General features: G+C 35.0%; 2 protein-coding genes across 2 annotated transcripts; both read right to left on the reverse strand.

The window, feature by feature from the left end:
• Positions 1-824: 824 nt before the first annotated feature.
• On the reverse strand, positions 825-3,904 carry LOC127812003 (abscisic acid 8'-hydroxylase 4). The gene is made up of 9 exons (XM_052352250.1): positions 3,714-3,904; positions 3,283-3,604; positions 2,923-3,072; positions 2,580-2,828; positions 2,247-2,336; positions 2,036-2,114; positions 1,842-1,948; positions 1,604-1,722; positions 825-1,312 (listed from the first exon to the last, which is right to left on the reverse strand). The coding sequence occupies exons 1-9, from the start codon at positions 3,902-3,904 to the stop codon at positions 1,210-1,212; spliced, it is 1,410 nt and encodes a 469-aa protein (XP_052208210.1). The 3' UTR covers positions 825-1,209.
• Positions 3,905-5,527: 1,623 nt separating this feature from the next.
• On the reverse strand, positions 5,528-10,119 carry LOC127811996 (pentatricopeptide repeat-containing protein At4g33990). The gene is made up of 2 exons (XM_052352236.1): positions 9,961-10,119; positions 5,528-9,820 (listed from the first exon to the last, which is right to left on the reverse strand). Exons 1-2 carry the CDS (start codon positions 9,966-9,968, stop codon positions 7,366-7,368), a joined length of 2,463 nt encoding a protein of 820 aa, XP_052208196.1. The 5' UTR covers positions 9,969-10,119; the 3' UTR covers positions 5,528-7,365.
• Positions 10,120-13,455: the final 3,336 nt, after the last annotated feature.

A 13,455-nucleotide genomic window follows, 5' to 3' on the forward strand; every position in this document is an offset into this window, starting at 1 on the left:
CTGATGACTGATGAGCCTATCATGAGAACCTTACCACGTATTTATCATTTATGTTTCATTCTAAGGACCTAATGGCGACTATGCTAATTGCATCACGTTGATGGCTCTTTAGTGGTGGCAATGATTTGCCCATTTCCCTGTAAATTAACAGCATGTTGTAATGATGATGAATGATGTATCCACGACATACGAATTTCATGACGCAAAAAGCTGAGTGACAATTTTCATAACATTGTTGATGAGGAAAGTATGTTTATTCAAATGCTTATTTGGTCTCTATTTAGCTCCACTTATGCCGTGTGAAAATTCCTCTTTTTCCCATTACCTATCCCAAAAAAAGAAAAAAAGAAAAAAAAAGAAGTAGAAGTGTATTCATTTGATTGAGGTCTTATTTTAGACTATTTTGTCAACAAATGAATGCCGTACTCTGTAGTCTTCTTCTAGTTATGTGGTGGAACTACCTTCAGTTGAAGAATTTCATCTATTTTACGTAGGTCCATGACTTCTGTATTATTTTGAACTTGCAAGGAGCTTCTGTACATGGGTTTTCTCTAGCACAGGAGAAATGCCAATAGTTAGTTAATTTCTTCCCCATGTACTTTATGTGGAAGTACTTTCTGTAGAAGAAAGTACCTTTTATTCTTCTTTCATTTAGTGGATTGATAATACAAGTTTGCTTCTTTAGAGCAACATGCTTGAGCCTAAACTTCTTTTTTTTTTTAGCTAATGCTTGTAGGGTTGAGTTCATACATTTCTTATACCAGCACCAGTGAGACTTTACTGCAAGACACATTCTTGAAAAATGAAGAGGAATCTAGCGTTAAATAAGACATAGTACTCCTCTTTTATTACACAGTTATAGTCATAATCATGAAGTACAACTTATGCAATTAATATTAATATAGGTAGGAAATGAGATGGAGACAAATGACAGACCCATAAAAATGCAGGAGGGATGAGGGAGTTGAAAATCTTGAATCCTATATGGTAATGCAACTCTCACTCATTAAGTCTTAGACAGGAATATATGATTATCTTGAATCTTATATGGAAATGCAACTCACTCATTAAGTCTTGGACAGGAATATATGATTAATAGGCATGAAATGCTGCTCCAAGACAAACTGTTGTTCTGCTACTGATTTTGTATCATGCTAAGTGAAAGTAAATTTGAGCCGAACAGGGTATCATCTTCTGCTAGAAACCCACTTATTTGGTGCTAAAATCTTTCCAAAACATGGCCGGTAGCCCTTGGTGAGGGATTGGGAAAGGGCTATACTCAATTCCACCTCGGGAAGCCACCACTTCCCACCTGCAACCAGAATCAATCACATGGCGCCAAATGGGAACAGCCAATCAACATTATCTTTTTCATTCTGACTCTTGAGAGCAATGTTTACTGACCTAATTTTGATAAGTACTTTCTTAGCCAAAAATCTTCTATCTCTTTTTACTTTTCTTTGTAAGCAATGACGCTGTCTAATGGCTGTAGTGTTAAGAGAATTTTTATTGTGTCTTGCTGTATCCTAGATGATCCTGAGGATATGGATTTCTTTTCTTCCTTTTCTCACGGGGGACAAAAATTTTACCATGGGTGTCATACCTGAACTTGGTAACCAGGTGATGGACCAAAATAAGAATCTGCAGTTTGGCAAGCTCATTCCCTGGACAAGCATGTACCCCATTGCCAAATGGCATAAAAGTATTTGGTTTGGGAGCAACCTGCAGAATCCACCACAACCAAAAACTAGTATTGTTTTAAGGAAACCTGAGACTGCTTTCAGGCAAGAGAGAGGGAGGGAGAGAAGCTACTTAGACTTAACAGCTTCATTATGACACACCTCAAATCTTGATGGATCAAAGTTTTGGGGTTCAGAAAAGAATTCAGGGTTGTGGTGGATATTCCTGAACAATGGCATCACCTTCCAACCTTTTGGAATTAGGCATCCTGTCAAATATAAAAAAAGATCCATGAATCTTAGACTAGCCTAAAGGCTCTTAGACTGACCATTTAAACTTCTCTTTAAGTCCTTACCTCCATATTCTACATTAACCACTGCTTCCCGAAAGGCGAAAGAAATTATACTTGCCGTCCTTAAGGTCTCCAGTATAACCTGAAAATACAAGTAAATATGACTTAGATGAACATTCTGTCAAGTTAGTTACTGAAAAAAAAAAGAAAAAAGGGGAACATTCTGTCAAGAATATGCTCTCAAACATAATATAGAAAGTGTGAGATTGCATACCCTATACGTGAATGGCATATTTCTAGTCTGAGCCCATGTCAAAGGTCTGTTTCCTGCATCGTTCAATTCATGTATCGCCTTCTGCTCTGCCTGCAACAAGAAAGTTGTACTAAAACTGCAAATGAAAAGAACTAACATTTATGGAGAGACCTTATATCAATGAACTAATCCCTTATCAAGAGTGTAATGAATAGGTTTTGGGCATGCTACTTTGAGTTTAAGAGCCCAAAAGCTTTAGCTTCAATATACTTTTGAGTGATGACCCAAGGTTTTGTATCCCTAGTTCATGAAATGCCGGAAATGGAGTTTGTAGGCCCTGGTTGGTTTTGTTACCTTAACAGCCTCTAGAAGTTTTTGGTCATCGTGGAGGTATTTGACAATGAATGTCAGGGCACTAGCTGTTGTATCTTGTGCAGCGAATAGCACCCCAATGATGTTATCGGCAATTTGCACCTCAGTCAATTTCTGCTCCTTTTCATCTCTGAAGTTCAGGAAATGACCCAATAGGTCCTTCTCCAGCAGCCTTTTCTCCTTCCTCTCTGAAATTATCTCACTCAGCAATTGACCTAGCCTTTTTCGTGCCTTGAAGAATTAATCACAGGGCAAGCTTTAGAGAAAAGGTCTGTCCAAAAAACGTATAAAACCAAATGTGCAAAAGAATAAGAACTTTACTTACCAGGATTGCTTTATTATATGCGGTTCCTGGTAAATTTGGTTGGAAAGAATTGTAACCCTTGTCCATTATGCAGTAGTTCTCTATTAGCTCTTCCCTATATTTTCTGTCCAGGTGACCAAGCACAGAGAGAATGCCAACTTCGAAAGAGTACTGTAGAAGATCAATAGAATAGAACTCCAATGTATTAGAAGCAGAATCTAAAAGAGTATAAAGGAAGTGCAGTAGAGTAAGATGTGGACACAGACAATATGATCACGACCCCACATCATCGATTAACTTAGGTAACCAAAATAGCATGAGTTTCAGATACTAAGCATGCATTCTATAAAATCTACATTAAACTGCTGGTGCCAAACTAACCTTCTTCATTGCATGGAAGGTCTTGATAACTTCTCCACTGGCCCATGACTCCAACGCAGAGATGGCAATGGCTCCAATATCACAAGTAAATTTTCTGATTGCTTCTGGAGACAATGAACTCTGAACCAGCTTTCTCAGGCGAATATGGTAGTCACCTTGGTGAAAAAATAGTGCAGAAGAGCCAATCATCATCTCTTTACTTTTGGGGTATGTAGGCTTGAACAAGTGGGCATGAGTCACCAGCACAAACCGTGCAGCGTCAGGGGAAGCTAGCATGATGCAAGGGCAGCCATGAAAGCGTATTTTGAATATGTTCCCGTATCTGAATATAGAAATTAGCAGCACTAAGGATGTTAGGAACCTATTCAAAGAAAAGCTTGCATGGGAGAGTAAGAGATTAAGGGTAGCATCTAAAGATGGTGTTTAATTACCTTCTCTGCTTCTTAGTAAAGAAGTCATCTGGGTCTTGGGAGTAGAGTTGGAGAGTCTCTCCTATGTAAGGCCATCCCATTGTTCCCGGGGGAAGTTTAGCCTTTTGTTTTGGTTTTCTCTTCTGTTTCTTTGAATAAAAATATGAAAAGAGAGAACAGAGAAAGAGCAGGATGTACATAAAAGTAGACATCGCCCGTGTCACGAGCAAGCACCTCTTCCCCCAAGGGAAAATTTCTATGGCTGAGCCGTTGATGTCGCAGAAATACGGTGTTTATGTTAGTTCAAAATTTAGTGGTGCGGAGAGGTGTTTATATAGTGAAGAGCTGGGATGTGGATAGAGAATAATCTAGGCTATCTAGTGTTCAAAGATTAGCTTACACCTGAGAGCTAGTTCCACTAGAAATGGGATTATAATTAGGCAGATGTACTGCTGCACATTATTATGTCATAATAGAGTAGTACCCGATTACGTAGAGAACCAAACATTTACCAGAAATGGTTTCAGAAGCTGGAACCTCTAATCAATGATCTACTTTCATTATGTGTAGCCAATTTGCTCAACAGTTGGTGTGTATGGCTGCCGATGAAGGGCATGCTAGCATTCTTTGACAGTGATTTGCTCTGCGAGTTTCAGCAACTTGCAAGATATGTCAACATGCACTTTAATTATTTAGTTTCAGAAACTTGCAAAATATGTCAACATGCAATTTCTTGATGATTTCTGTCTGATCAATATCAATAAATCCTGTGAAGAGAAAGTGATAAATTTCAAAGTTCATTATTCTAAGCTTTTATTTGATGTGCATTGTGCAGGTGTTGGTTGTGCAAACTGCAGCTTGGAGTATCTTACCTCCATATGCTCCTAATATTTGAGAACCAGGTATCCAAAATGATCTTGTTTCTCTGATTAGTTGGGAAGACATTGATAGTAAGACTCTTGTACAAATAGAATTATATATACCATACATTGAGAAGAATATGAATAGAAAACAGCAAAACGGGTAAAAGTAACACCGACACCAAACAAGTTAGTCAATTTTTATCTAAGCTTGAATAATTTGGTATTTTTGTAATTAAATCTATCCAATTACCAAAAAAAAAACAAGTTTTGAAATACATGAAGTTCAACTCATTTAAGTAACAAAAATTTAGGTGAAACCTTTAACAAGTTTGATCTAGTTTATCCGTACATAAAATTTATGTTGAAATTAGATATTTTCCTACCCAGATAAGATGACTAATAATTGTCAAATTAACATTTCTAATTTAGATTGTTCTGTATTATCAACTTAAAACAAATTTTATGCTTTGTATTAGTTAGAATTAGTATGATAATTGCATATATCATTCCACAGACCTAAGGAAAATAATGCTAGGCTATTATAATTAAATGCATCAAATAATATGTAGCTTAATTGTCTAATTTGTCTTGAATTTTTTTTAAATTCTAATGGTAATGAAAAAACATCATAGTGTAGAAAAAGTTTAATCTGTGTCCTTTCCATATTAGAAGCCGAATGTAAATTAACTTTGAGCTCTTTTACGTCATATTAATATAAATAGAATATCAGAAATACTATGTCCACAAATTCACCTTTAACCTAACATAGCCCTCCAGTAAAATTAATTTGTAGATATATTGGTAATGCATGATGTTATGTTTATTAATATTGTGAAGAAATATTATTAAATATGAGAAGAATTATTATGTATTTTTTGTTTTAATCATTAACAAAAAAAATCAATTAAACTAATAAAAAAATACATAATAATTCTTTCTAAATTTAACAATAATAATATAACATTACATGCGAACCAAGCATTTCATGTGATTTGGCGTTGTGTTTTGTTATAATTAGAATGGTAATCTCGAGCCTTCCCATGATCATGCGCTTGGAAGCGAATGAAAATCCAACATCCCATGATGTTGGATTTCAACTGATGGGACCAACGTCGGTCACGTACAATAGGAAACGTCGACGTGGAAGTTGCGCAAGTATCACATGGGACACTCTCCTCTCCGTGATCGTGTGAAGTTGGTTTCAGCGCAGTCCTGCTGGGTACAGACTGGTAATAGTCGCGGTCAGGACGCGACGCGTGTTGAGCTCCCGATGGTCTTTCTCGCGATCCCTTCGCGGACGACAGGAACATGATAATGCTGCCGTCCCTCTCTGCCTGTCCGCCAGTCTTCCAATAAATACAGGGATGCGACACTACGACTAGTGCGATATAAATTATGAAATTGGATATGCTACGCAACTAACCTGCTTCACGAAGCTTTACTTGACTGGTACCCTTGACACATTCTTCACCATATGCTTCTTTGTATCGTCTGTCAAATGATTTTCAGTTTCACTTCATTCACCTCACCAGGGAATGATGACCCCGATTCAAACTCAGAACCAAAGGAACCAAAACTTCCATATTTCTCATCAATTCAAATACTGGTCCTAGTATTGCACTTGCATCATAACTCATAAGCCAACTGTAATAGAAGAGAAAAAAATAAAATTTGATGGATAAGATGTGTCCTTGGAGTTTTCCTTTAGCCAAAAGGGTGGTCATGTCCTCATCGGTTGAACGTATTATGGCTATGTAAATAGGCAAACATAACTTTGCCACATTATCTGGAGGTGATGAATCATGGAGTTCTGCTGCATAAAGCAGTTTCCATAATTTTCCTAGTAGATCTTGGTGGTCATGTAGAACCACTGCCCGGGAGGGCCACTACCCCGGATAAGTTCACTCTACACTGCAACTTTACAAGTTACAACAGCGTAACACAAAGTTACAAGCTAGTTCAATTCTCATTAGTTTTTAGTAACCTTCCTTAAAATCCTACATACTATATATATTGTTGTTCAAAGACTTCACAAGTTAATCCTTGCTTGTCTTTTCTTCTTCCTCTTCATCCGATTCTTCATCATCTGAGCATGGAACTGAATTTCGGCCATCTTAATATTATCACCACGGTTGTTTTAAATTCTTTGGACTGCTTCTAATTTTTCAAAATCCATGAATCTAGTTCAAAGCAGATAAAATTAACTGGAAGTCTAGAATTTATGCTGTCGACCTACGTGGTGGGATTAAGACTTGTGACTTTTGTTGTTAGCATCTGCTTCTAATTCTTCAAGAGCAATATCATGATTAGCCACTCTTCATGCTCATCAGGGTCAAACTCCAGAATTTTCTTATAGCCCATTAACCCTCAATTGGAAATAACACATTCTTATCTATTTTCCCTTGTGAAGGCTCTCCCAGAAATGTTCAAATGCAATAATTGAGGGCAAGGGTCGTGTCTTTTTTTTGGTTCTTTTTCCCACCCACATCCTGTTGCAGAACCCACTGCTAGCTGCAAGCTGTAGGCATGTCCAAATAAACCCAGAGAAACTTCAAGCAAAACCACAAGCTCCCGAACCAATTTCTGGTGATTTCAACCATATCCCCGTCTCAAAACCCACTGCTAATGGTATCTGCAATATATAGGCTTGTCCAAAAAACCTAGAGGAAATACAAGCAAAGCCACAAGTTCTAGAACCACTAGTCATCAGAATGATTGATATGATCTTAGTGGTTGATCTTCTGACCCGGAACAATTTAATGACAATTATCCAAATTGTCAAATTTCTGAATACCTACATATAATCCATGTCACCAATAATCCCCACAAGAACAAATGCCATCTTTGAAGTGGTGGAAGCGATTAGAATCCCTCACTATAATCTCCCTCTCTGTAATCATTGATACAAATTTAGTTGCATTGTGGCAATCTCCACAAACCCGCAAATTCTTGAAGATTTGAATAAGAGTTTTAGGAGGGGTGCTAATAATTCCATATGCAATAGCTAATCTCTCACTATGACCCATAAGGATATGCTCCTTTTCATTGTCTTCAACGTCCTGCAACACAAAGCTATAATCTGGAATATAGCCAATGCTCTTCATTTTAGCAGTTAAAGTCTCCAACTCCTTATAGATCTCCTCACAATGTGGATGAGATTGATTTCCAGTATAAAAGACTTCTATCCTATTGTTCAGCTCAATTGAGCTCCAACCAGGAGTCTTCTTCAATCCCCTATCTCTGGCCAATGATCTCACTTCATTCACTCCCTCCCATTTTCCAACATTTGCATATATATTTGACAATAAAACATAGTATCCAACATTCTCGATATCAACTTCAAACAAGCGATCTGAAGCAAACTTACCCAGTTCAATATTTCCATGGATTCTACAAGCTCCAAGAAGAGCACCCCAAATTGAAGCATCAGGTTGCAAAGGCATACTTTTGATAAAACAGTATGCCTTTTCTAAATATCCAGCTCTACCAAGCAGATCTACCATGCAGCCATAATGCTTCAAACCAGGTTCAATTCTGTACTCTTGCTGCATCACATGAAAGCACCATTGCCCTTGATCAACTAAGCCCGAATGGCTACAAGAGGACAACAGAGATACAAAAGTTACATGATCAGGCTTTACCCCTACATCCCGCATAGCTTTGAAAAGCTGCATAGAAGTCTCACCATGCCCATGAATCCCATGACAGGATATTAAAGCATTCCAAGTAACTGAACTTATCCTGGGAACTTCATAAAATAAGGACATTGCATCACCCAGTCTCCCACATTTTCCATACAGGTCAATAAGGCAGGTAGCAACATAGACATCTACGTGGCAACTTGCTTTTAAAATTCGTCCATGAATTCTCATACCCAGTTTCAAGGCCCCTAGGTGTGAGCAAGCTGGTAAAATGCTTACCCAAGTCCCTTGGTTAGGTGTTATATCCTGACACCCTTCCATCATTCGGAATATTTCAATGGCCTCAGTTGCAAGGCCATTCTGACCATAGCCTGATATCATAGTGTTCCAAGAAACCACATCTTTTAAAGGAATTTCTTCAAAAACTCTACGTGCAGAATCAATATTACCCAACTTTGCATACATGTCCACAACTGCATTTCCAATGACAACATCTTCCATAATCCAACATCTCCTAAGGACAAAACCATGAATAGATTTGCTTGTTTGGCAGTCCCTAGATTGAGCAACACTAGAAGCCAAGCTCACCAGTGTCAGCATATCAGGCTGAACTCTATTAAACTGCATGTTGCCAAAAAAATTTAATGCAGTTTCCGGATTGCCATTCTGCTCGTATGCAGCAATAATTGAGTTCCATGAAACCAAATCTCTGACCACCATTTCATCAAATACCTTCTGTGCATGCCCCAAGTTTCCAAATTTAGCATACATGGTTATCAAGGCATTGGACACAAACACATCAAACTCCAGCCCATGCTTTATGACATACAAATGCACCAGCAATCCATGCAAAATATCATCCATTTGCGCACACAAGGGAAGAATAGTTGAAATTGTGACAGAATCCATCTCCATTCCCTCTAACCTCATCTCGTCCAAAACACCCAACGCCTCTGCAGCGTGGCCGTTTTGACAAAACCCAGAAATCATCGCATTCCAGGAACCCCTATCTCTGAATGGCATATCGCCAAATATCTGATATGCAACAGCAATAAAGCCAAAGCGGCAATACATGCGGACCAAAGACGCAGCCACAAAGACATCCCATTGCAAACCCAATTTAAACACCCAGCAATGTAACTTCTTCCCGTCTAACAAATTAGCACAAGCTTTCAGCACCGGAGGAAAAGTATAAAAGTCCGGCCTAACTTCAGAGCCCGATAACATTTCATATAAGCAATTCACAGCTCCACGGAATTGGCCATTGCGAACATAGGCCGATACCATTGAGTTCCATGTATAGGCATCCCTCTTCGCGATCTGATCAAACGTCGAGCGAGACAACGCAACATAGCCGAGATTGGAATAAAGATTGACAAGTTTAGTGGCAATGAACATGCCTTGGCCATTCCCCGACACAATAAGAAGCGCGTGGAGGCGCTTAGCGAGGCGGACTTTCGTACATGACCGGAAAAGGAACTCGAAATCAATCTCTCCGTTCGCCTCCTCTGCGCCATTGGACAAAACTTGCGCACAATTTGCAGCCGTCGAATATAATTGGCGGCTGGTTCCAATAGATAGACGATAAGGCGAAAAATGCCTCGCTTTGCAGGCGGGCAGCAATCTAAAATCATTAAAACTAGGGAAAGTTACTCCGGATGGGAGATCGGCTTGTAATTCAGAAAAAAAAAAAAAGAAAAAGAAAAATGAGAGTTCTGATAAGAAAATTACGTGGCTAAAAGTATAGAAGCAAATCAATAGTACCTGAACATACATGTAAATTCAGTGCCGTAATCAGGCGATCCTCTGAAGACGATGCACAGCGAGAAGAACACGCCAGGGAGAGAACTCAGATGGGCTTGGGGGGTTAGGGTTTTAGTTTAGACAGAAGGATTTTGTTGAACCGAATCGAACCGGGAGACCGGTCCAGTTTGTGGGAAATAAATGGATTGATTACACTTACGCTTAGACCCTCTGATTATAATTTATGTTGAACTAACCCCATCATAGTAAGAAATTCACACTTCAAACCCTATCTTACTTTTTTGGTTGTGCATATTGTTATAGAAATGTGATGCGTTTCTGACATTGCAAAAGTTACACATTATGAAATTGTCAAGTACTATAAATATGATAATAATATAATTAATTTAAAGTAAATTGCACTTTATGTCTTTAGGTTTTATTAAATTCCGTGTATATCTTATCTTTGAAAAATTATATTAAATGCTAATAAATTCAGATAATTTGATACAATTTTTGTATGATAGAGATAGACAATATATATAATTTTTGAAATGTAAGAGCCACTGCATATAATTTATGCCTGCCAAAATTTTAAGTTTTGTGATTAAAGAATAGCTATTAATATATACCACACCAAATAAGGTATTAAATTTGTCATTTGTCATTAATATAGAATACAAAATCAATCTCATTAAAATTTATTATTTCATATTATTTTTTATATATCATTATAACAATATATATTGTAAAAATTTACACAAATACTATTGTAAGGCCATTTATAATTATTGTCATTATCAATGAGATGTCACACAATCTAACATAACAACACTAAATGTGTGTTTGATTGCATTGCTTATAATTTAATTTTAGGTAATATTTGTCTAAAAAATAAAAACTACCTCACTCCCCTAAAAAATAAATTTCATGAAAAAAAATATTTAAATACTTGTATCATACATATTTTTTTATAGAAAAATTAAGAATGTTTGATTACTTTCATAGAAAATATTGTAATAATTACACATTTTATATGATAAATGTGTACAGTCAAACATACTTTAACACTACAATAAAAATAACAATTGTCATTGTTCAAAGAGTAGTCACCACACAGAGCAAATGAATAGATTAGTTATTTTTATTTTTATAGAATTAACGATTAGGTTTATTTCTCTTTGTGTATGCCATTTTTTTTTCGATTTTATTTGTTTACTTTACTTTGATTGATGCTTTTGTCATCTTTTAATATATTTTCATTTTTGTGTACTGAGCATGCAATGAGGAGGTGTACGAGTATCATCATTTTGCATCTTTATTTTTCACATTTAAAATTTGTTAATTATTCTATTTATAAAAAAAGTTAAATATTATTTTGAAAATATTATTTTGATAGAGCTTATTAAAATTGTGATATGGATTCTTATCACTAAAGCCACCCATGAAATGTGTGATATGGGTCTATCTTACTAATATAATAAGTGAGATATAAAGTATAAAACTAAAGCTAGTTACAAAGCAGTAAAAATAAGAATTTAATTGGTAAATAGTAAAAAAAAAAAAAAAAAAAACTCAATTTTTTTTTTTTTTTTTGTAAATTTGTAACTTTATTCAATTATTTTAATTTAACAATTATATCTCAATGGAGTGTAATTTTATTTAAAAATTGATTTAGAAATAGTGTGTTAATGTTAACGTGTCATATTAGATGTCATTTAATAATAATATTTATAAAATTTATATGTATAAGTAAATTAAAAAAATAAAAAATAATGTGAACAATCACATAACTAACTATGGTGACACAATGATGATTTTTTTTTTTTTTTTACTTATGTATACATGTAAATTTTATAAATATTATTATTAAATAACACATGATATGCCACTTTAGTATTGACACATGCCTTCTAAATTGATTTTAGATATTGGATAAAATTATATTCAATTAAATCGATTGGGATATAATTATCAAAATTAAAATGATTGGATAAAGTTGCAAATTCGTAAAAAGATTTGAAATCTTTTTGATATTTACCTGAATTTATATAAATTCTTCTCCAATTCTAAAATTCATAGTTTATAAATAGATGAATGGTGGTTGATATATTCAATTCACTTTGTCGTACACAAATTGAAGATTTGGTCACTACTCAACTCAGTCTTTTTAATACATACACAACTATAAAAAATAAAAAAAAAAAATCAATGGCTACAAGTGACAATATATTTTATTCTCAATTGAATAAAATAATATTTAAGTTATTAATTTTACAAAACAATTATGCGTACAGTAACTACAATAAAAACCTCTTTGGAGGCATCATCGACTTATAAATAGAGATCAAAGTTTCCTCTATGAAAAAAATTAAAAATTATGGCAAAATAAATAAAGTAAAAATTGAAGGGAACAATGACAATCCCCTCTCTCTCTCTCTCTCTTTCTCCTTTTGCCTCAAAGTAAAAAATAATAATTTATAAATAACCTTTTTTTATAGTATTTATGGATTATTAAACCATTAATTCAATGACTTATGGTATCACACAAACTGTATGTATCCCAATAATAGTTTAATTATATTGTAAATTAAAGCAGAAGTACAAGTGCTACGAGTGATGCGTTGTCGTCTTAATACCCAAATAAAAAAGCTTATCTCTTCTTTTAAATTAATTAATATAATATAAAACGTAACATATCAATGCATAAATATTATCTTAAGTATGTGTCTGAATCCTTGTTTAAACAACTAATCTAAATCTCACCAACCCACTTCCATTATTGGCTGTCCATTAAATTAATAAATACCATTTAGCCGTCGGCACTTGCCATATATGGCAAGTGGCAGGCGCACGCGTTCTTTGTTTTATTTGTTTTATGGTTGACAATGTGCTTCGATACGTGGGATTGTGCAAAGGCCGCTACCATTCCCATCTGTTCTTCCCCAATCACGTGGGGACGCGTGTCGCGATTGACCGACCATTACGCCAGTGGTTTTATCCTCCTTTCATATTCCAGTTTGCCACTACTACGAATCTGGTGATGCAAATTTGGTGCCATGATATTTTCCCATTCCATCGACAAGGTAAATATATATATATATATATATATATATTATAATTATATTTTTTAGGATTAGTTACCCAAAAAATGGTTAAATTTTGGTCATTGTATTAATTTTATAATAAATTCTAAAGTTTATAATTTTTCAAGTAAATTATAGTATTTGATCTTGAATTTTGTATTTAGTAACAAATTAATTATTGTGTTTTGAATTTTATCCTTATAACACTAAATTTTAACTTTTAAATTTTAGTTTACCTTTTAATTTTTCATCATATTTTATTAACAAAAATTGTCCGATATACATGAATATAAATTCTTATATCACTTGATATTAAAATTAACTTAAACTTCATAATCACATAATTATAGGATATATATTAGTACATATCATGTCAATTCTCATTGAATTTTAACAAAAACCAAAACTTAATAGTTATACTGAGAAAAAT

The sequence above is a fragment of the Diospyros lotus genome, chromosome 1 (assembly GCF_014633365.1).
Source record: "Diospyros lotus cultivar Yz01 chromosome 1, ASM1463336v1, whole genome shotgun sequence".
NCBI lineage: Eukaryota > Viridiplantae > Streptophyta > Magnoliopsida > Ericales > Ebenaceae > Diospyros > Diospyros lotus.

What these genes read in the sequence shown, in the direction of transcription:
- LOC127812003 (XM_052352250.1), bottom strand. Translation starts at nt 3,904, where the DNA reads ATGTCTACTTTTATGTACATCCTGCTCTTTCTCTGTTCTCTCTTTTCA. An exon ending in ATATGCCATTCACGTATAGG is followed by an intron (nt 2,115 to 2,246) that starts GTATGCAATCTC and finishes TTGTATTTTCAG; the next exon opens with GTTATACTGGAGACCTTAAG. An exon ending in CACCTGGTTACCAAGTTCAG is followed by an intron (nt 1,313 to 1,603) that starts GTATGACACCCA and finishes TTCTGGTTGCAG; the next exon opens with GTGGGAAGTGGTGGCTTCCC.